Source organism: Corvus hawaiiensis, chromosome 1 (assembly GCF_020740725.1).
Source record: "Corvus hawaiiensis isolate bCorHaw1 chromosome 1, bCorHaw1.pri.cur, whole genome shotgun sequence".
NCBI classification, from domain to species: domain Eukaryota; kingdom Metazoa; phylum Chordata; class Aves; order Passeriformes; family Corvidae; genus Corvus; species Corvus hawaiiensis.
This window is the reverse complement of record NC_063213.1, coordinates 43,544,291-43,567,880: the sequence shown is the minus strand read 5'-3', so window position 1 is coordinate 43,567,880 and position 23,590 is coordinate 43,544,291. Positions and strand designations below refer to the sequence as shown.

General features: G+C 38.9%; 1 protein-coding gene across 5 annotated transcripts in view; it reads right to left on the bottom strand.

Moving 5' to 3' along the window:
- SATB1 (SATB homeobox 1) overlaps positions 1–23,590 on the bottom strand; it is a 93,016-nt gene that overhangs the window by 54,959 nt on the left and 14,467 nt on the right. For 2 of the 5 annotated variants that reach the window (XM_048302212.1, XM_048302229.1), the window contains exons 2-5: positions 15,884–16,119; positions 11,918–12,094; positions 10,989–11,115; positions 10,138–10,261 (exon numbers count right to left, since the gene is read on the bottom strand). In XM_048302212.1, coding sequence (XP_048158169.1) covers positions 10,138–10,261; positions 10,989–11,115; positions 11,918–12,094; positions 15,884–16,094 — 639 coding nt within the window. In that variant the 5' untranslated portion in view covers positions 16,095–16,119. Of the gene's footprint in view, positions 1–10,137; positions 10,262–10,988; positions 11,116–11,917; positions 12,095–12,354; positions 12,411–15,883; positions 16,120–18,827; positions 18,898–18,989; positions 19,892–23,590 lie in introns of those variants that run through there. The other 3 variants (XM_048302222.1, XM_048302221.1, XM_048302238.1) reach the window with 3 other exon arrangements.

Below are 23,590 nucleotides of genomic sequence, written 5' to 3'. Positions count from 1 at the left end.
ATTTTGAGCATCCATTTTGGAATCTACAGAAAAGGAGATCCTAGAACTTCATCTAGCAATTCCCGAGTTCAGCCAAGTTACCAGTGGCCGAGCTAGAGAAATCATCTAGTATTTATCTGAAGACTTCCTGGTCTGGATATTTCAGTTCATCCATTGTAATATCTTTCTGTAACTTCTAAAATTATCTTTTATGTACTTTTTTTCTTTCTTTTTTTTTTTTAAATGTATGACTAGCTTTTAGTTTGAACTTCATTGATTTCTGCTCCTAGTGAGTGCATTTCTCATGCCTCTGATTGCTTGCTTAAATACCCCTCTAGTGCCAAATGTAACATCCCTTATCTATCCTTTGTTTAAATGGTTAAGTCTCAGTTTTACTGTTTCAGGTCATGTGCCTCTTTATGAGCCACATGTATATCTGGTTATTCTTAATCATACAGACCCAAATTCTATGAGGGATATGCTGCTAAAAGCACATGAACAAACTTCTTTCCATACTGAGAAAAACATAAAGATTTGTCAAGAGATAATTAATTTATAGTATGAAGCAGCTATGTTAGCCAAGATACTAGTTTTGCCTCTGTGTTGCTATCTTTCACTAGCAAGAGTTTGTGAAAAGTATAAATGCTCTGAAGAATTCATAAAAAGATCCAAGATTCAATGAAGGTATCTCAAAAGAGAAATGTTCCAGCTAGTTTTCCATGAGGAATATGTATGTGCACTTTAAGGTTCTATTTACTAAACTTTTCTTAAGTATTAAAATATATAAATTAAAGAAAAAAAAAATAGCTGAATTAGGTTTAGCGCACAAAGATCCTCCTTACAAGAAGTGCAGAGTAAGGAACACACCTTTAGGAGCTCGGGGGTGTGCTAGCTGGCACATCTTTTTTGGTGGGATTTTATTGTGATATATATACGTAAATATATAAATACACACACTGATGCCATGAAGATTTTTGCCTTTTCTTTTATACCCCTGTTATACCTGTTTACAACTTCCGTATTCCTAGTGCTTTTTGCCTACATTCTTGGACTTGTTTGTCAAGCTAAGAGACTAAACATTTTAGAAGCTTCGTAGCTAGGGATCAGTGTGCCCCAGACCCCAAGGTCCTCTCCAGAACACATTCTGTAAACTAAGATAGAACCATCCAGGGGAAGGTTCCTTGGGGAGGGGGGCTCACTTGAGCCTCTCATTGGGGAATCTTTGATAGGTATGCTAATTAGTAACACCTATAATGTTATACCTGATCTTTGGGGACACGCTCAGCAGGGCGCATCTCAATGCATATGACCTGAATGTGTGCACCTAAAGATCCTTAAAATAAATACCAAGGTAAAATCCCTTTTCCCCTTCTAACCATGTATGACTCTTGATTTTAAGACCAGGAAAAGGCATCAACACAACACTTAAAATTCTAAGAGAGTCCCAATATACTGATTCAAATACAAACAAGTAAACTTACAGAGCTGAAATCTCCTCTCTGGCTCTAGAGAGGCCATTGATACCAACATCTTTTGTATGTGTCTCAGATTTTCATCATCACAAAACCCATCCTTCTCCCTCACAGTTTACTGTAAATTATCAAATCCCTTGGGACAGCCAGGCACACTTTCCCCCCTCTTATGGCACAAGCTTACAGAAGAACTGCAGTTCTGAGTGTAGGAAATCTTAGTACTTAAAAAACAAAATAAAAATAAATGAGATAGGTGTAGATGAGGACGTTTCATGTGTTCCCACCTCTGAGGAACAGAACTTTTCGCTTTTGAGCAGTTTATTCCAGGGCTTCGAGTGAGGCACGTCTGAGGTTGCTACTGTCCTGAAAAACTTGTCCTCTGATCACTGCTGCAAGGCACTAGCAGAATCTGATACCATTTGTGCTGTTCTTAAGGAAGTGTCCAAGGAAAGAGAGACAAAGCTCACCCTTGCCTTAGGGTTCTCGTACCATGGATCTTGGATATAAAAAGGAAGAACTTAATTGCTAATTAAAAAAGAAAAAAGTGGCAATGGTGGGGGAGCAAGCTTTGAGAGTTTTGCTCAGTCTGAGAAACTCATCTCTTTTCTTCTAAGTTATGATTACAGTGAAGGCATGCAATGAGTCCTGGCTGACAAGGTGAAAGTTGCATGTCTCTGAGTACTGCCTCTCAACAAGTGGGTCCTGTTTGCTTTTGCTCCTGCCAGGTAAAAATTATTACCAATTCAAGTAATTTTCTCCTGGAGAATCCTTATGCCTACACCCCTGCGTCCCCTAACACAGATGTACCTCAGCTTCAAATCTGCTGACAGTGACGCTACAGCACCTACAGAATTTGCTCAGCTTTTGGGTAGGTTTTATAACCACGCTGATCCCTGTGCCTCCCACCACTGCTAGTAATAACTGAACCAGTCAGAGAAGGTCTCTGCAAACCAGTCACAGCAGTGATTAAGATGTAGACATACGTATCTCCTCGCCCTTTAAATAGAAGGCTTAATTGGCGATGTGGATAGCAGCTTTCTAATGGACAGAAATTAAACTCCATTTAATTCCTGAGGAGACACTTCCAATGCACACGGTTTACCACATATTTGGAGTGGGGAGGGAGGGGGGGGAAGGAAGGAGCCGCATGCACAACTCTCTCTACCTCTGACAATCACGGAGGAAAAGCAACATGAGGACCAGAATGGCATAAGTGTGGCAGGTGTGAATTGACCTGCACTGGCAAAGCTGTGAGCTGGGAAACTTGCAAATCACATGATTGTGCAATACTTGGCTCCAGTCAGTGCTATCGTGTTCTTTATTAAAAAAAAAAAAAAAAAAAAAAAAAAAAAAATCTTAAAGACATGTACATCAAGTTAAGGGATTAACTGTCAAGTGACATTACTGAAATAGAGACAATATATTTCTTTATTGTTAATGAAATTCAGTTAAAAGTGAAGGAAGTGATAAAGAATGTACTGTTTTGTAATGTATTTTACATAAGAACGTAATATAGAAAGGGAAGTGCAATTAAATCTTAATGTGGACTTTTTTATTTTTAGTTTATCATCTGGTTTACATTTTGAGCCCCTTTGCAGCAGTAAATTATGCTGGCATTTCTTAGGGAATAACTGCCATGTTAATTTAGTTTAATAAAATAACTGACAGAAAAGGGGGAAAAGAAGCAAGAAAAGACAGTACCCCCCCCCCCCCACACACTCCTTATCTTTAGCTAAGTATTCAAATGCTTTCTATATGAATTGTCCGTGGTCCAACTCCAGTACCATGTAATAATACAATACATTACAACACAGTACAATACAATCTTGGGTTTCTGTAGCGCCCTTCATGCAAGCATCCCAGGGTGCTTTACAATCATTATGAGTTAAAATTAAAACTGAAGCACATACAATTCCTAATAGAATCATTTTAAAAATGCTAAACAGAACAAATAACTTTTAAGTCTAGATTTAAAAGTCCCAACAGCCAAGCTTTCCTTACTTCAATTGGCAATGAGTTCCAAAGCTAGGGAGCAAAGCGACTAAAAGCTCTCTCATGTTATGTTAAAGGATCTCTCATGTTGTTTATACTTGTGCAGTACTCCACAGCCAAAAATTTGCCAATAAGAGGGAAAAAAAAAGAAGATTTATTTGCAATCTTGTTTTAAAGAACACTGGAGAAGTGGTTTGTTAACTCTCTAATAAAGTTATGAAAAAAATAAATGAATCAGGGTTTGCACTTGGCTGTGACTGTATTAAGAGGTATGCAAGAAACGAATGCAATGAACGAGTATGAATGAATACAAAATTTTGTAGTAGTGCATTACTTGACTGCCTCTTAACCCACTAAATGTGCCCAGAAGAAAAAAAAAGGCATGGTTATGTGTATACATGTATCTACAAAAAAGAAGAACATCACCAAAAATATTTAGAACGCCAGTTTTTCTATATACCATTTCAGGAACACTGAGTGAAAACAGAAGTCAAGTAGGGCTCAGTTCTACAAAACATACATGGTTTAGAAGGAAAACGTATCCGAAGAAAACGTGCTGTGTTTCTTTTTCATTCTGTAACTTCCCTAAAACTTGAAGTCCATATGATGCAGATAATCATTCACATGACAGTTCTCAAAATTGCTGAGATACAATCAAAAATGGTTCGTACTCAAAGTGGGACGCACAGTCCCAAAAATGCATTAGTTTTGTACTTTGTTCACAAGAAAGCCTAGTGGAGGACAGGTGCTTATAACTCCTGTCTTTAGGAGAGTAAAAACAACAAAAAAACCCCAAACAACAACAACAACAAGTTCAACACTAGCACCATTCCTCTCCTGGACTCCTCCACTTTTCAGAAGCAGAAACAAGACCTCATTACAGCACAAATACTAAGGGACATGCTGACACCTTACAGACTCTCCTGAAGTCAGAAACTGCCTTTATTTGAGGAACAAAGCATGTTTTTCCCTTCCTCTCACAATAATTTCAGGCCTCATAACTGTTTTTGAAAGTGATTTTACATCCTTGTTATACTTAATTCTAACGAAAAGGCAGAAAAAAAATAGCTATATATTTTGGCCTTTAATAGGGTGCTGCACAGATTAAACAGTTGCAGACAGACTGGCATAGCTTTAACACAGAGTGTTTAGGTGCATCTAAAGAACATAAATCAATGATCAAACAATCAATCAATTGAAAGGTTGAGTACCCGGAGAAGGTCCCCATGCAGCTCTACCAAAACACGTATTACATCTTACTCATCCCATCAGCAATAGGCTCTGCACCGCCCATTTTATCTGGACAACTAAAAATTATAGGCACAAATTTTAATAGTTAATTGCAAATGTTTTAAGAAGCCAGATACCATGTCAGCTTGAAGAGACGTCACAGTGAATGCTCTTGAGCAAGTGGGGGGTGGGTTGAAAAGCCCTGCCTGCCAAAAGCTGAGCCCAGGCCCTCAAGGATTTACTTCCCTGAAATAATTAATGACATCTTTAAAATCTAAAGTACAGTAACTTCTAAAGCAGAAAAAAGAGCTGCATTCCTTACTCAGGTTATTAATTATTGGGGGAGGGGAGGAAGAGAGAAGAGACTTACGAGCCACAAAGAAATCCAAAGACTTGATGTCAGGTCTAGGCAGGTAAAATTAAAAGGGGAGGGGGCAAAAAACACCTTTTGGTTTAGTAAAGCATGAATTGAAAACCGCTCATAAAATGTATGCATTTTGGCAACTCTTAATAGCTCATTCCTTGATAGTCTAAGTACAGAAATTTTAATTTTAGCAAACGCAACTTTTTTGGTGAGGATTTTGGAAGGGTGAATCAGAACAGCAGTGTGAGCTGCCTATTCGCCAAGTGCCTTCAGATCAGGTGAACTGAGAAACACTGATGTTCCAAGAAAGCTTTCTTTCTGTTGTCTCTGCCAGATCATATAAAGTCTGCACATAACAGCTTACAAATTCAGGGCAGGATATCTGAACAGAAAGGAAAGTATATGATCTATACCGTGCCCATGTCAGATGCAGAGAATCACTCACTACAGCATGAAAGCTTGTTAAAAATGCAGTCAGGATAGTTATATTTGTCACAAGTGCAAAACTATTCAGACTTGGGTATCGTACCAGCACTTGTTCTGTGTACACGTACGTTTCATGGAATGCAAGCATATATCCTTCGGACTGAAATAACGCTATTCCCTTATCACCAAGAGCAAAATTATGTAAATGACATTATAGGTGGGGGAAGGGGGGGAACACACAAATATCTTCCAAAAATTTTAAAATAGTCTGTAAATTACTATGTCCCCAAGTATCACAGCCTCTGGATATTTTTTTTGAAATATTGCATGTCCCCTACAAAATATTGAACAAAAAGCCATTGAAATTTAAAATTCTACTATATATCAGGCCTGGAATTTCTCATCTTGAATGCACTGACTTATGGTTGTCCTGAGAGTCAGACTAGATACAAACAGTCTCAAAGGATAAGCTAAAGGGTGAAAAAAAAAAAAAGAAAAAGAAAAACCCCAGACACCTTCATATTTCAGGATACTATGGGGTAAGAAAAAGAATACCTTGCTTCAGAAGTGCTTTTGCAGTGCTTTGATAAAGTGCCCATTTGTGAATACTAACAGCAATCATTCAGAAAATCTTTTTGTAGAAAAAAAATCAGGCAAGATAATACCAGTAGAAAAGTCAATGCCATTTGATCACTGCCATATTTCCAAAGCAGTGCCCAGATACTAATTAATCTCTACAATCTCTTCATTTGGTAGGTGACTTGTTATCTTCTTTTAGTGGAAAAGGTTACAGGAACTCAAGATAAGGGGTACATCTAAATGTTCAAAAGCACACAGTGAGTTTGTTCCAGAATTATCAGAAGAATTTCCCGTCCTTTTCTCAGATCAATACCCCATGTTGCTCTCCTCTTCCTCATAAAAGTTGATCCAACCATATGTATCTCATATATATATATATATATATATATATATACACACACATAGAAACAGAGAAAGATGCAGTAATTCAGTAGGGGCAAAAGAGGAAAAAAGACCTTATTAATATCAGAATAAATACAGCCTGTGGTATTTCAGTTATTAACTGTGGAAGTAAGAAGAAACTTCTTCACTAAAAATCAAAACAGAGCAAAACTGTGAAAATGAAGTATGAAAATGCTAAGACTAAGGCAAGACACTGAAGGACTAACATTAAATAAGTAAATGCAACAGAGCTGCCTGCCTGCCTGATCACTTTAGAGCAGCTCCCATAAGACTGAGGTAGAGTAGAGCTTCTGTGCAAGGGTTTGGAAATAAGAATTGATGGTAGAACAATTTCTTTACAACCCTTTGGAGACTGAAGAGCCAAAACAGGAGGGAAATGAGATCTAGGCCACTCGCGAGATAGACCAATTTAATGGAATGCACAAGACGGCCCAAAATTGAGCCCTAGATTAAATTCCAAGTTACCTTCCCCATCAAAAGAGGTCTGGAGAGGAAACAGAAATGAAGCAAGCTGTGCGTATCATATGCAAAAAGTCTTTCAGTCGGCATCTGCACATGCTGCCAGTCTCTAGCAATAAAATCTGCAAACCCGATGTAAAGCATGAAAATATGCACTTCAGCACATAATTCAGAACAGGCTTGGCTTTTCCATGCAAAGTTTGTAGTGTCCTTTCACTTTGTCTCAAATTTTTGGTATCAAGCAGTCTAAATCTCTGGACGGCTGTCTGCAATTCCACAGCAATTCAGAGCCGCGCATTTGCTCCAGTCCATCCTAAGCACTGCAGGTCAAGTTTACAGGGATTCCCCATGATGTGGGCTCATATACTGAGAATAAACCTCACCTTCAGGCCTTCAGGCCACACAGTCACAGAGTGAGAATTACAGTAGCTTCAAAAAGGACCATGTATTAAACTCTCCTAATGAGAGCAAGAATCACAGTGGTATTTTACCAAGAAAGGCGTGAGTACCTTTACATCCCAAGTTCGTACCTTTAAACCCCAAGGTTTTAGTTGGACAAGAAAATAAATGGCTAAAAAATTTTAAAGAAAAAAAAACCACTCAAGCAAATAATGCCGTTAAGTTTTCAAGACTCTGCAACTGGTTCTCCGTTTTGTTCACATATTTTCAAGCTATTAAGTATATCTGCACTATAAAATAATATAAAATGTTTGTTTTTAGTTTTTTTCCGTACATAGAATGCCAGTATTCTGAACAAATATGAGCAATTTTTTAATATACAAAATGCAAGATTGCTTCAGAAAATACAGTAAACTCTAAGTGAAAATGGGGCTTCAGAGATGCCATGCATTGAGCACAGCGCCTTAATTACTTTAAAACAAGTCCTTCCATACCTACACAAAACAGAGTATTGCTAATGACAGTGACAGGAAACGATAACTACACTCGTTTCCACTTTGAGTCATTTTTCTGTGGTTAATAAATTATATCCATAACAGTGTTAATAAGTTACGGTATGGTGTCACTGCATTAGTTTGCATTCGTGATGAAGCACTTCATATGGCATTACCTATACCCATGGAAGAACATAACGGGAGAGACCCCCTCCCTGCTCTCAGAAGAATCTCCTATGCTGGCACTTTGATGGATTCCCTAAGGAAACACCGTCTCCTGACCTCTGCCTTGCTCTTACTTCTCACCTCTGCTGCAGGAACACACCACGGCAGGCAATTCACAAACTTTATACCTTTAATAAAACACTGACACTCTTAAATCAGTGCCCGTTCCATAGGAGTGATATACAAGGAGTTAGAGGTAAGACAAACGTGGGAAGTGTCAGATCAATTTACTCATGTGAAAAGGACACTGTCAGATCAACACATCTTCCCTCAAGCTCCCAGAGGTTAACAGGAAGACTTAGACTGACTGATGGGCTCTTGATCAACTGCTCTAACAGCTTGATTTTCCAAAAGTTAAGATTAAAGAAATGTATTTTAAGCTTAATATTACTTGATTTTTGAAGAAAAAAAGAAAAGCAGAAGTTATTTGAATTCTTGCAACCCAACTATGGCAGCACTGGTAAAGATAGAGATGGCAAAAGTAATAAGCATGCTTTAAAGAACAGTAAGAAACTCACAGCTTTAAGTGTATTCCTTGCAAGTAAAGAAATATAAACCAGTAAGCAAACAGTCCCAAATCAGAGTTCTCTAGTCTGGAGTTTTAGTCATCTCAAGCATTAACTTGAAGAGCTGCTATTAAGCAAGTTGGGTTTTTGTCCATTAAAGTTATTACAGAAAAATTTAGTACAGTTCGAAAGAATTTTTTTAGAAGAATGTAACTATTGAATTGTCTCCAGTACCATGATACTGTCTATAGTAAATCATTCCTTTTAAAAGTTTTTTTCTGCTTTATATATACATATATACAGAAACTCCTTCGTGAAACACAAGGTCCAAATAGAAATGAGATATTCCATCTCAATAGAAATTATTTGCTTTCCATGAGTATCAAGTAAAAAGTAACCCTATTAGATTAAAATGGAGAAAAATCCCAAGTTATCTGCAGCCTCCATAAGCCAGTGCAAAAGCTTACATGCTTTTACAGTAGGTACATACAAGATAACTTTGTAGACATATTACTGGAATGGTTTGCAACCAGTGAAGATAATTTTGATTATTTCCACTTCAAAACTTCCTATATTGGAGCCACATCACTGAAAACAATCTAATTGTAGTGAAAAAAAAAGTGATGGGAAACAAGTCTGATAATCTATCTTCATGAAAAATAGACAGAGGAGGAGAGTAGTCTTCTGTAGATTAACTGAAGTCTTTCAGAGACAAAGACTCCAGTATTCTAAGCAAGAGAAATAAAATCCCCATAAAAATACCTTTACTTCCTTAATTTCTCTTTTCCCCTCCCTGCCACAGTTAGTATCATTTATTTGTATATTGAATTTGTCTCGACTGCACCACAATGAAATACATTTTAAAATTTAAAAGGTAAAAAAAAATACCACGTTCCCACCACAGCATCATTGGACACCATACTGCGTAGAAAAATGAGTTGCGCCTTTGCAGTAATTTGACAAGAGAAGAACAAAAAGAATGGCAAAAATAGAACAATACAACTAAGGCTTGAGGAACGCATCGGTTCAATATTTAGCAATGCATAAATTGAGGTTTCATTTTTGTTTAGGTATATTTTGATTAGAACTAATAAATGACTGATTTTCCTTTGGTTCTTTGCAACAACAACATATCACCCAAAGAGCTTTATTCTTTATTCTCGTCTCATATAGCATGCCAAAGACTGTCTCAGTTTATGAATTAGCATTTAAAACTACTGTAGGTTATCTAACAAGCATTCAGATTCAATAGTACTTTTGACAGCAATAAGTAAAGAGCCTTTTAACATCTTGAACACATGTGCTTGAAAAAAGTAGTTGCATCAAAGCAGTTCAAAGACTGAAGACAAAAACTAGTTAAAATCCAGTTTACTGTGAGATGATTTCAGTGTGGTGTAAACAACTTTTCACAACATCCCATGGGAAACGTTGTAAGGCTATGTTCAAAATGAATCAGGCATATTTATAAAGATCATGAAGTGGTCAAATGCATTTGCATTTTTGGCAGATCCACTCCACGGGTACTACTTGCTACAGTCTGTAGAAATCTCAAATCTCACATCAGCGTTGCCTATAGTGCTTTATTATTTATTACATGTTATGCTAAGTACCTGCGAAAGGGGACATTCCTTGGCCAATGAACTCTGGTTCATATCCTTCAGTAAGTCCTTCAGAGCATTTCTTACTGTTGTGTGAGACCATTGTTCAGGAGGCAAGTCTTCTAGTTTAGGGCAACTATTTGAAACACAGATTAGAAAAGGGATTATTACAAGATTGCATCCTGCTGCAGAACATTCCTTTAAGACAGACAGATTTCATTTTGCGCATCAAGCAGATGCATCTGGAGATTGCTCTCGGTCTCCTGATTGTTCCGATTAGTTAATTACTTTATACAACACATCTGCTGTATTGATGCATGAATTATACATCAGCTGCATGTGGCGACTATTTTTTCATGTTACTTCTACCTTCCTGCTCTGATGCGCTTGGTAAAACAATTTAAGGTGTAATGCTTTCTCACGACTGATCATGAAAAGCATTAATATATTAACCGTTTTTTCTTTTTTGTTGCCGTGAAATTTAAGAACCTAGACAGCAACAATAAGTGTGAGCAAGTCATTCTTTTACAAAATGCACACAGATGGTACTGTTCATGATATGCAAAAATATTTTTCTCTTAAGTAAACTTTATGTAAAATGCCTTCTTGTAATGCATCATTTAATTGACTAAAATGCAATATAGTTTTAATGAGATATCCAAAGAAAATCTATGTATCAGAGCTATAAAAGTTTGCTGCAATAGTATACTGTAAGTTAAAGAAGAATTAGAGTAACTAAAAAGGAATTTAGGCAAGCCTTTGTACTTTGAGCACAAAGCACAGTGGGAATGAAATACAAGCAATACTGACAGGTAAGAGCAGACAAGTAACAGTTCACGTCCCAGAACTGGTCTGTGACTTACCTGTGTAACTGGATTTTCAGTGTGACCACATGATACACGTCTTGCAGCATGTCTGCTACTGTAGCATCAGGGGCATCTGTCACATAGGAGAGTGGAACTGGATTCCACTTCCCAACCTGGATAAGCCCTGCAGGATTGTAATTTTTGGAGGGGAGGGGGAGTGGGCAAGAAGGGCAGGAAAAATTGAAAGAAAGTGATTTACCTTATTCCTAAGGGCAAAAGAAATATCTGATTTTAACAAGACAGCCACCTTTGTTTCTAACCTCTTAAATCTGGCAAAAGAAAAGAACATCCCCCCCTCCAAAAACCCCCACCCACACACCACCAAGGATAGGCTTTATCTATATTATGAAATTATACAAAAGTTTTACAGTAGAGATTTTTTTAATATGTACAGAAGTATATTTTCCTAAGTTCCCATGAATTCAATAGGACATGCTATAATAGTTAGCATTCCTCTTAATAAATTAGAAAGGATTTTGCAATGCAGGAACTGAGCACAAAAAAAATTACTTTGCAGTCTATAAAACCATCAGGAACAAAATAAAAGAAACAGAGCTGGATATTCAGTCATAAATGCAAGTTGACTCTCAACAGTCCATCTGCTCAAATATGCTTTACACTTCCTTGTGGATCCTCAGTGGAGCAGATTATTAAGGTCAATAAGCATACTAATGATTCAGTTGAAGTCTTTTTTCTTCTTTAAAAAAAAAAAAGAAAAAAAAATGAATTTACCTCCACATTCCCCATGAACAAAATGTGCACTAACTAAATAAAAACACATTAAAAAAAAAAAAAAATACAGAGACAGAATCTGCCAGAAGTTTAAGAAGTAAAACCTGCATTGCATTCCTGAAAGAAGTCCTGCCCCTCCCCCAAGACCCCACAAACAAACACAATTCATTGTACAATTTCATAATCTTATTTACCTTTTGCTTGGGCAGCAGAGCTGTGAGAATATCCAAGAGATAGCAATGCCATTTCAATCAGTTGGTTGAAAAGCATATCCTTCCTCACCAACACAAATTCTGCATGCTCCTCCTTAGAATCATACTCAATGGCATTTTCATAATGTTCCACTACACAGAAAACTGGAAGCATACTTCCTATTAAAAAAATTAAATTTAACATATTAAACTTGAGTTATAGTAGAGTAAGTGGGTCTATACAGCGTTATGTAAATAAAACCTGTACGAACAGGCAGAGGAGGCATCAAGAATCATCACAAATATTTGATCAACATATTCCCCGAGTCCTTTCCCCTCACCCTCCTGAAAAAAGAGAAAGTTCTATAAAACATACATCTCCCTGAAAGGCAAAAATGCAAATTTATCTTGCTTGATCAGATACAGATTTAAAGAATTACCTTCTATAGAAATAACAAGGTTGACTGAAGAGAACTTGATTCTCTCTGTCCTGCCTGATTTGTTGTGAGTAGCAGGCAGCATGAGAACCTAAATACATACTGCAGATGTCTTCACTGTAAGCCATTTTAGTGCCAGCCACATAATTTTGTTCGTTAACATTAAAACTTTCTTAGTCCTGCCAAAAATATTTAATTGCTTTCAACATCAACAACAAATCACCTTGTGTGTTATATATTCACTCTGAAAAGAGTACACAAGGAAACAAGGCAAAAGTTAACACTAATTCATGCTTCATTCACTGAGTGCACTTGAGCACTACTTTCACTCGCATCTTTAAGGAACAAATCATGATTTCAATGCCACTTTAAGAAGTGTACCTGCAGTTCAGGCTTATTTTTGTTGTTCTTGTTGTTGTTATTGTTGTCTCCTGCACTTTACACCCCACAATGCTATTTTGGCATGCCTGAAAGTTAATTACTGATTTCCAGTTTTGTAGCATCATATGGCAAACTCTTCCATACACTGCACAGAATACTAAGCAAATAACCTTTTTTCTTTCCTTTTGCCTTTTTTTTTTTTAATTTATTTTATTTTAATTTTTTCCTCCCTTTTGATGACAGAGAAAGAAGTAACAAATGACCCAAGCTGCTTTAGGGACAAAGTCTCTCCCAGCAATCAGATTCCTGGACTTTATGAAAATCCCTCCCAGACGGACATGGATGACACAATGACCTGACATTTTAAGCTCCGATCCTGTTCCACTCTCTCCAGCAGGTTAGGATCTCTCAATGACAGAAAGCAAAAGGGTTAAAAGGAGATGTACAGAACTGTCTTATGGCAGCCTGCCAGAGGGGTATCATCTTTAGCATAAATGATGACAAGGGTTATTTTAACAGGGCACCCAGGAACTCCAATTAGTCCTACAATGTTAATGCCTCTATAACCACTGCCCTCTAGACTTACAGAAACCTCCTAACCTGCTAAGGTGCACCAGACATGCTGTAGTCTGAAAGGAAGGTTTACTCTTGACAATAGAGTAAGACCATGTCTGTTGATTTGTGCTCTAACGTATAGTAAGAAATCATGATAGAAAAGATACCTCTTAAGCACGTATATTTAAACTACATCTGTTCACCAGAGAGCCAATCTCTGGCAAACAAACCCCTTCAGGCTTGCAAGAAAAAGCTCACAAACTCACTCCAGTTTGCCCAATAGGCTCAGCATGAAAGACTGAAAGACAAGAGCAAAAGCTTGCCAATATTTATGTAGTGCAGGAAGGAGCTTTTATTTTTTTTTTTTTTTCTTTTTGGCTTTTTTTTTTTTTTTTTTTTTTGTAATCTGAGTGAGACTGGCCAGGAAGGGAGAGAAGACCAAAGCAAAAGCAGTACATGCAAAGTGGTGTTTACTTCACTGGTTTTAAATAAGCTGTGGACACACACGATTCATCTGCAAAAAGGTGGTGGTTTGTTTTTTGGTTTTTTAATCCCTTTCAGGCTCTCACAATTGATGTTTCACCTATTACCGTCTGACTCAGAGTAAGGGCTCAAAATTCTTAAGCAGTTTCACCAGTAATTCCTGAAGATAAAGTGCAAGCAAAGCTTCATTCTAACAAACAGTGCAGATACATCCAAAACCAGCTAAAGCATATTTGTTTTTCTCCTTATCAGTTCTGACAAATTAAGCTATGATCAGACACAACACACAGGTACTTCGCTGCTTATCAGCACGCTTTTTGCCAGGTACATGGTTTCCTGAGTTGCAGCATTTTGGAAAATGCAGTACTTTAAACAACACAGGAGAGCCTCCTGGCCAAATTTTGAGGCACAGCGTAGATTATCAGAGGTGGATCCTGGTAGTGCGACACAGGTATCATCTGACTACAAATCAAGCCACTAAATCTTTTAACAAACTGTCACTAGTGTCCTTCTGTTAATGTGAAAAATGTTGTACAGGGGAGCACAATCTCAGCTGGCTGATCACTCCTGCTAGTACTTGGCAAGACCTCCAAGTGCAGCAACTTCATAACCTTCTAGTATTAAAGGGGAGAGCATTGGTCAGTGCTCCCTGCTAAAAATACAGCATGATTTAAACCTGAAGGCAGTGTTAGAGCTTTTGCTGAAGGTTTACGAGTCTGTGTAAACAGCACGTCTGCCATAAGGAGCAGTGAAGTCTGTAGAATCCTTGTCTAAAACTGTCCTGGCATTAAAGTTTGCTGTGCAAATATCACATAATACCAGAGACAGCTGAAATCTCCTATTTAGGAATTTATGGAACTTATATGTTTGCAGGCGTCAGAAAGTCCTTTTTATACAGCCCCACTGCTTCACTGTACAATGTTAATGCACTCTGCTTGAAACGCCGTAATAAATTATATTTTTAATGCTCTTACCCTGGCTTTCTTAAGATGCATACATTCTTGGCAAACAATCAATAAATAGGGTAATCATGAGCAGAGGCCAAAGAATTTGCTGAAGTGCTGTTTTTCCATTTTTAATAGATAAAGATCTAACAATACGGACTGCTGTGTCTGTTCATTTCAGGATCAATATATTCTTTGTTTTCGCCAAACCGAGGAAAAAATAAATGATTGTACGATAAATGTTATGCATCAGACACAACGAAATTCCTCTGCCTTCTAACTTTGTGCGTTTAATAGTCTTGGTTACATTTTGCACTTTGCTTAGCAAATACAAGAAAAATCTGGATTATAAACATAACTGATTATACTAGGAAAAGTAAAGGCTTTTTTAACACATATGCCAAATTACATGCAGCATATTTTTATTTAAATTAGCAAGCCCGCAGGACATGGTCAAAAAGACTTACACATTTTGATAAGTAAAATTTGTAAATTATTGTCCATTAAAAGTATTTTCAATGCAAACAAAAGCCATCCATATACAAACATCAATGATTCTAAATGTGCCTTTTCCTTGTGTAAACGTCTAATTACAGCAAACCAGCCACTGAAAAATATGACACCCAAGTTGTTCATTGTTCAATAATGAATTGTACTTAAGAAAATAAACTGCAAAGATTGACATCATAAATGACTTTTCCAATGTGATACCTAAAGATTTACACTCTCTCCTTTAAACCAACTTGCAACTGCTATGGAAACACTGCTGCCCTTCCAATCTTAGGACCATCATCAGGAGGAAAGGTGAGAATTTGTTTTGGGGGGTTCAGTATTTACTGTTACGTATTTTTGCGTTTCTTAGCCCAACACTTACTCGAAGAATTAATGCACCAAATTACTTATATTTCAATGCAAGAATTTGCTTTAATCAGAATAGCTAGCCTTTACCTTAACAAAAATCAGACTCCACCCTGAAAAGCAAGATGCTCCACCCAAGAATGAACCTTACATTTCCCAAATGTGATTTATATCAGAATTGGGAATATATAGTGTTTTAGACTGGAGATTTTAATCCTGAAATATAAATGAAGTAGAGTCTGCAAAAGTATGCTTCCCCCCCAAATATTATAAATCATATTTCTCTAATGCAGAATTATCAAAAGTATTACCTTTTCTAATATTAGTTTTCATCAGGTGTCCAGAGTGTTTTAAAGGCACTCCTTGCATTTTAGTTCCTGTACTTCCAAGTCTTCCTCTTCCTAATGGGCTCCCATTCTGTTCCAAGCGCGCAATTTTGGCTGGTGGACCCTTCGGATCGCTTACATTGTTAGACATTTCTGAATGTTCTTTCCCCTGAGTTGCCTCGTTCAAATGATCCATACTCAGTCCCGCCTCTAAAGATCACCTGCCATGATTCAAAAAAAAAATATATATGTTGTACACGTGTGCGCATATGTATACGTACACAGCCTGCACATGTACAGAGACAGATATATACGTATCATAAGCTCATAAAGAAGAATAGATAACTATTTTAACTAGAAAGAAATGCTTTTTTAAAAAGAAACAAACTTATTCTTCAAAAATTACCTCATACCCCACTTTACAGAGAGATTGTATCATAATCTAGTGGAATTATTTTTAAAAAGCCAACCAGAGTACCTCTTTAAAAAACAAACAAAATCTTTGGAGATATTCTACTAAAACTGAGAGTCTAACACTCATATAAGTGATGATGATTGTCAAGGTGTGTGCTCCAAGACAGCTATTGTTACAAATCTCACAGAAAGGTTTGGCATTAATCACGGATGTTTTTACTGTAGAGAGAGAGAGAAAGATTCTAATGGAAAATTTCTTGATCTATTTGATTATAAAATGGATGAACAACAATAGAGAGATTGTGAAAACTTTAGTTGAAGGAGCAACAGATTTATTAGAGATGTAGGCTATTGTCCATTTACAATTCCTCTCCCCCTTAAAAACAGAAGTTAGAAAAGAATTTGACATTTAACTTCAGAAAGCAGTGGCGGGAGATGGTTGCTTTTGAGTTTCCTAACCAATACTATACAAAGAGTTTATCAACTTTTGCAAAGTTCAAAATATGCAATTTTTCAGATGTTAAGCTTTAAGCGTTAAACAGAGCAGTTTATTCAATTAAGAAAAATAACTGAATAGTTTCTCACCAAATATAAAGCTGGGGAAAAATTCTCCACAATTTCTACGGTACTTTTGAAGCCCTTAGATATAAAAAACCCCTAAAACCTGGGTGATGCTGACACAGCTATTTGAAACCAAAAAAGGAGAATTTCAATAGCAAATTAAGAAAAGATATATGCTAGCATGATTGTACTTCCCTTTTTATAAACTTTTGAAACCTCTGTCCATGAATAACAATTACAGCTAAATCACTAAAAATCTCCCAAGCCTACAACGTAACAGAGTAAGTTTTAAGGATTTTTGCCACTCATCAGAATCTGTGTTGCCAGCTATATTAAAAGACCTTGCTGAGAGCAAAGGAATCTTTCTGGTTATGATTTCATTAATTAATACTGTTCTGATTGTTAGGTATTTTACCCACCTTTCCCTGACACGGAAAGGTATAACTACACAGACAATTTTATATATATATATATATATATATATATATATATAAATAATATAATCACTAAGGACAGGTCAACAGACATTAATCTATGAACTAGTATTTACATTAGCAAGTGCAAATACTAATACTGGGGAAGTCATATTTAGAAAGACTGGTGTGAATCGGATAATTGCTACTTTCTTTCAGTTGCCTAGTAATTCAATACATTTTCTGTACATTTCAAAGCGAAGTTACTAGAGCCTAAATATCTTGGAATCTTTATATATATACTTCTATGTCACCAGTATACATGCCAATGACAATTTTGTAAACTATTTTTTTCTTGTTTGAACATCATGCTGTTTTTCCTGATACAGTGAAGAGAGATGCAATGTATTAATTCGAACATTTACAAAGCAACCTCAAGAATGCAACCAAAATAGATGAAGTTCAGACAATCGTTATTTTTCCTTATGCTGTTAGGTGACAGGCTAAGGTTCACCATTCATCTTTATCCCATCTGTTTTAGGTCATGCGTCTCATTAACAGTAAACATGCCTATTTTAGCCACTTCTCAAAAAGAATTTTTTAAACTGTGTAAAGTGTAACCTAAGCAAAGAATTACAGACTCGTACTGTTAACATCTTCCGATGTTTCTGACGATGCTAACATACCATAGGGCTGCTTTTCTGAGACTGGTCTATCTCAAGAAAAAGAGGATTAACAAAAAAAAAAGGAAAAAAAGGGGGGCTTGGGGGCGGGGGGGGGGGGGGGGGGGGGGAGAGAGTAAAAGAAAACACACACACAAAAAAAAGCCCCGAACAAGAAATTCCTCATCACTTTTGGCAACTTCAGAAGTACTCTAAGGCACGGAGGTTCTTCGCTACAAAAAGTATCTAGTCATCATGAGTCAGAATCGCACTACATCATGTACAGTGAATAAAAGTGATAGATCGCCACTTAGTTAATACACTGACTGCAACCAAAACATCAAATGGGTCATTTTCGCTTGGCCTGAGAACACCCACCCATCGGCATCCTTTCACCGCTTAGTCATCTTGTAAAAAGCTTTATGTTACAAAGCAAAATTACATGCACATAAAACACCTAATTTACTCATTTAAACTCCATGCCCAAGGCTAAAGTTCACTGAAACCTCAGTTTGGAATAGTGATGAGCAACAACCAGCATGGCCTGCCCAGGGAGAGGGTGGAAGGAAAGACCTATCATCTCCGCCGGTTCCAGGCCAGGAGTTTCCCCGGGTTTCACATATAGGCATCTTTCACAACTACAAGTTTTCATCACAGATCAGTGAGAGAAGAGCACAATTTCAAGGCACAGTTTCCTGGAGCCAGCGTAACACACAGGCACACCGCGCAATTTCTGAATGAGAGTCGGTGCGGTATCTCCTTTTGTCGCGATGTAACGCTGCCGGTATTATATTATTTCTTTCTCTCCTCCTGAATCAGCCCCCTCCCCATGCCTTTCCCCTCCTCTTCCCTCCCTCCCCCATAAAAACCCATAATCACATTTGAGAGAGGCTCCGCACTTATCCGTTCCATATGGCTCTCACAATCCAGGCCAAGCTTTCCCTGTGACCTTTTAAAGAGACAAAGAAGCAAAGTACTTATCTAGAAACAGAAACACTGCAGTTTTCTGAGTGAAATTAGCAAAACCGACCCGAAACTCACCACTTCAAAACTTGACAGCATATAAATAACAAAAACAAAGGAGGTTTCCTTTGCAGCCCGAGCTCTTGAAGAGGAAGAAGTTCAAGACTGATGTTTTTTAGGTCCCCCCCTTTCTGAAGGGGGGCGGGGGGGGCAGCAGACCTGAGGACTACTTCCCCTAATATTCTCTTATTTTCTTTTTTTTTCTTGTTGCTATTTTCCTCTAGGCGGGGAGGGGCAAAAACAGATAGCGAGAAACAGAGTAGCCATGAGCAAAAATGGCAATGGACAAAAAAATAGAGATTAAATATCTTTTGAGAGAGCCAGTTTTCGAGGTTTAGCAACGGAAGACAGAGCTGCAGATCAAAATGATCAGACAAGTGTAACGCTCAAAATGAGGAATTAATAATAATAACAATAAAAAAAATAAGTAGCAGGTTTAAATTAAGGTGGAGGGTGACTTAAGTCTAGCTATCCTTTCAAAAACAAAACCAATGCGTAAAGGATCAAGTGAGAAAGGGGGTTATTAAAAAAAAAAAGGCAAAGAAAAAAAAAAGGCAGCTTTTCTATCCAGTGTGAAGAGCAGAAAGTCTACTTCTAGGTTGTCACTTACACTATTATTCTCCAATAGGCACCCAGAGGAGCAGCACACACAGAAGGAGCCCGCTCCCCTCCCCCTCCGCAAAAATACACACCGTAACAGCCCCCAAACTTTCTGCGGAAACCTCAGCCCCAGAGATCGCTACTGGAGATAAAAAGAAAAAAAAAAAAAAAAAGTGGAGAGAAAATTGCAGGAAAAGGCACTAAAATGCCACTTTTAATCTCGCCTTTGCGGTCCGGGAGGGGAAAAAAAAAAAAAGAAAAAAAAAAAGGCAGAGAGGACCTGTCTCCTCTCATTTACCGGGGGCTGTTGTGCGAGTGGAGGGGGGGGGGGGGGGGGAGAGAGAGGGAGCGAGAGAGGAGGGGAGAGAGAAAAAGAACAGAGGGGAGGAAGGAAACACACAACAAGGCACACCACCACCACTACAAAAAAGTGACGAGGTTTCACTCCCTCCGAGTCCAAAACCGGGAGAAATTATAATTTAAAAAACCCCCAATCCTACAAGGAAAAAAAAAAAAAAAAAAAAAAGAAAAAAAGAAAACCAACGACAAAAAACTGGTTCTGCTTCTGCAAAGAAAAAAAAAAGAAAATCTGGGAACTCCGAAAAGAGTTACTCGCAAGAAGGGGTAAAAAATATTAAATAGAAAGGTTGCAAAAAGCCAATAACAACAAAAACCAAGCCAGCAAAAAAACCCCAGTAACAATTGAAAAAGAATAATAATGGTAGGCTTTGTATTTTGTCTTTGTTGTTTTTTTTTTTTTTTAATTCTCGTTTCCCCTGGCTGGCTGGGTATGGTTGTTATTTAGGCCGGTTTGGTGGTTGTTGCTGGATGTTACATGGATATATGTGTGTGTGTGTGTGTGTATGTATGTGTGTGTGTGTGTGTCCCCGGACGGAGCTGCCTCGCTCTGCTCTGCTCCCCCCCCCTCCTCTCTCTCTCCCTCTCTCTGTTTCTGTCCCCATTAAATTATTAGTTGACTCATCACTACTCCTCCTCCTCCTGCTGCTGCCGCCGCCGTCCCCTGCTCACAGCCTCCTCTCCTCCTCTCCGCTACCGCTCGCTGCCGCTGCTGCCGCTGCTTCTTCTTCCTCCTCCTCATTTTAATACAAAATAACACCGAGGCCACCGGCTTTTTTTTTTTTTTTTTTTTTTTTTTTTTTTTCCACAGCCAGAGACGGGAGGAGGACGCAGCCTCCCTGCTGCTGCCCGGAGCCCTTCCCCGGCGGCCCCGGATCATCCGACGCGTCCTGGGAGAGAGAGAGAAAGTGGCAGAGGAGGAGGAGGATGAGGAGGAGGTGGTGGTGGTGGTAGTGGTGAAGGAGAGAGGCGTGGGGGAGGGGAGGCCGGGAAGGGGGAGGGGGGTCGGCAGAAGTGCGGTGGCAGAGAGGGACCGCAGCGAGGAGCGGGGAGGGGGCGCCGGGCCGGGCCGGGCCGGGCCGGGGGGGGGCGGCCGCCGGCGGCGGTAGGTGAGCGGGGGGGCGGGGGAAGAGGGCGTGCGGCTTCCGGGCGCGCACGAATTTGCAGCGAGCTGGGTGCGGGTGAGGCGGCCCTGCCTGCGCCGCGCACAATGCCCGCTCCGCGCCGCCCCGCTCCGCGCCACAGCGCGCCCCCCGCGCGCGCACCCGGCAGATGGGGCCTGCGGCGGAGGGGGCGAGCCGGGGGGACGGGCACGGGGGCACAGCAACAGCACCAGGAGGAGGAGGAGGAGGAGGAAGAAGAGGGGCGGGGGTGAAGGCTGAACAATATCCTGCCGGCGCTGCCGGGTGCACGGCGCTAGCGCAGCCCCCGCCCCTCCGCGCGGAGCCTGCGCGGGCCGCGCCGGGCAGGTGCACGGCGGCGGCCCCGCAGGTGGGGGCACGCCGCGGGGGCCACCCCGGGGAGCCAGCGGCCCACGTGGGGGGAAAGAAGTTTCTTTTCCCCTCCCCTTGCTGTCGATACCGACAGGGGTGAAAGAAAAGCACCAGCCACGGTTCTGAAAGGCGGCGGAGGCTGGGTGAAACCGGCTCCGTTCCGCGGAGGGCATCATCCACCGCGGCTCTGGTGGCTCTGGTGAGCGCCGCGGCCAACCAGAGCAAGCTGCAACACACCATGGGTGAGAGCGATACATCGCTCCGGGCTCGGGACGGCGAGATGCCACATCCCCTCGCCACAAAACTGTCCCTGTGTCGAGTCCGCAGCGCGGGACCGAAAGCCATCCCTGAAAGATGAAAGCTTAAAGGTGGTAAAGTATTGACAAAATAAGTAACTGCGAGACAGACATGGCTTTTTCCCATCATGCACTTGGAAAAAAAGTAACCCAACTAGCCAAACTTGAAAGCAACAAGTTTGTACAAGCTGCGAGATAAGAGAAAAATTAAACTTCTTTATTGATAAAATGCACAGTGTTTGAATAGACTGTGTCTGAAGGGAAAGTTGCATCATCGACCAAAGAAAACATGAATTGCTGCATAGACAGGTATAACCAAAATGTTTAGGGCAGTAACTTTAAAACAACTGACAACAAAACAACAAAAACAATACAAACATGAGGCAGCAGCAAAAGTAAGTCAGTGAGAAGGCTAATACCACTTCTGTAATACACAAAATAGCATGGCCTCTGAACACAAAAGGGGCAAATCTTTAAATCTGTAAAGAGAAAATTTTTGCACTGCACATATTATTAAAGAAGAGGAATACATCAAGACTAGGTAAGGAATCACATTGATGTTTACTAAAATAAGCACAAACAGCATATAGGGCATGCAGGAAAAAGAAAATGGTAATAGGGTGAAATGCATGAAATATTTATCATATTCTGCAGTGCATAAAATAGATTATAATCTCAGAAGCAAAGAAATGCAAGGCTGGAAAATGAATACAGTGTTACATAATACTATTATTCAAAGCAGAGCAAGTGGAGGTGGCATATGTATGAAACATGAAAATTTGTACCTATGTTGTGTGTCTTGAAAAGGGTTACTAAGATCATTACTGAGACAGCTGAAAAGGAAAAATAAAAACCAAAACCCAAAACCAAAGAAACATGTTTCACAAAGAAAAACAAGGGAAGATGTAGATGACATCTTCCATAACATATGATCAAGGGGTAACTGTCTAGCAGGTTGTTTGTTTAGAAACAATTCTTTTTTCAACAAGATAGAGTATCAATCAGTCCCTCTTAAATATATATATATATGTTTTCCAATACATTTGAATACTTGGAGAAAAACTGTGTTAACTAGTTGAATTCAAGCTTTCTGGGCAAAATGGAAAATATCAATGTATTATTGTTCCAACCTTTTCAGAAAAGCCTGATAAAGTAAACTTAAACTTCAGCAGTAAGCAAGACTGACCACTAAAGAAGAAAATCATGAAGGATGTGAGAGTTTCAGCTGGCAGTATGCTGCCTGCAGCATGATGGAGGAAAAGGACATTGAAGATAATTTAAGAGATGCAGAGCTGATTAGAATAGAGCAAATATGATCTGGAACAAGATGTGGGACTAAAATACCACCTTATAAAAATGATTACCGGATATGAAAATAACAAAACCAAAAAACAATAACAAAAGATTAAAATCTTCTAAAATAACTTTTGCTTTGGTGTTCACAAATCATTCTGTTCATGGTAAAAAAAAAAAAAAACAAACAAAAACGTTTGGATTAAAACAAAGTGATTAATCTAAAAAGCAGAGATGGTGAATTAAAGAAGCAGGGAGATAACAATCTGATAATACAGGAGCACAGAAGGCCTAATAATGATATTATTACGCACACTAACCAAACACTGACAAACAAATATTCTGTTAATTATATAATCATGCATATGCTTCCTATGCTTGAGATAAATGATTATGGAAAAGAACTCTTCTTGAAATTGCATATATGCACTAAACCTTATAAACTCCCTACCACATGGATTAATCTAACTCCCATACACCACTTATGCCTGGTAAAGTATTTACTACAGACTTGGAAAGCTGAGTGTGGAACCCTTGCTTTGACTAGAAAGCACGAATTACTGAAGGCTGCTACGTCTTG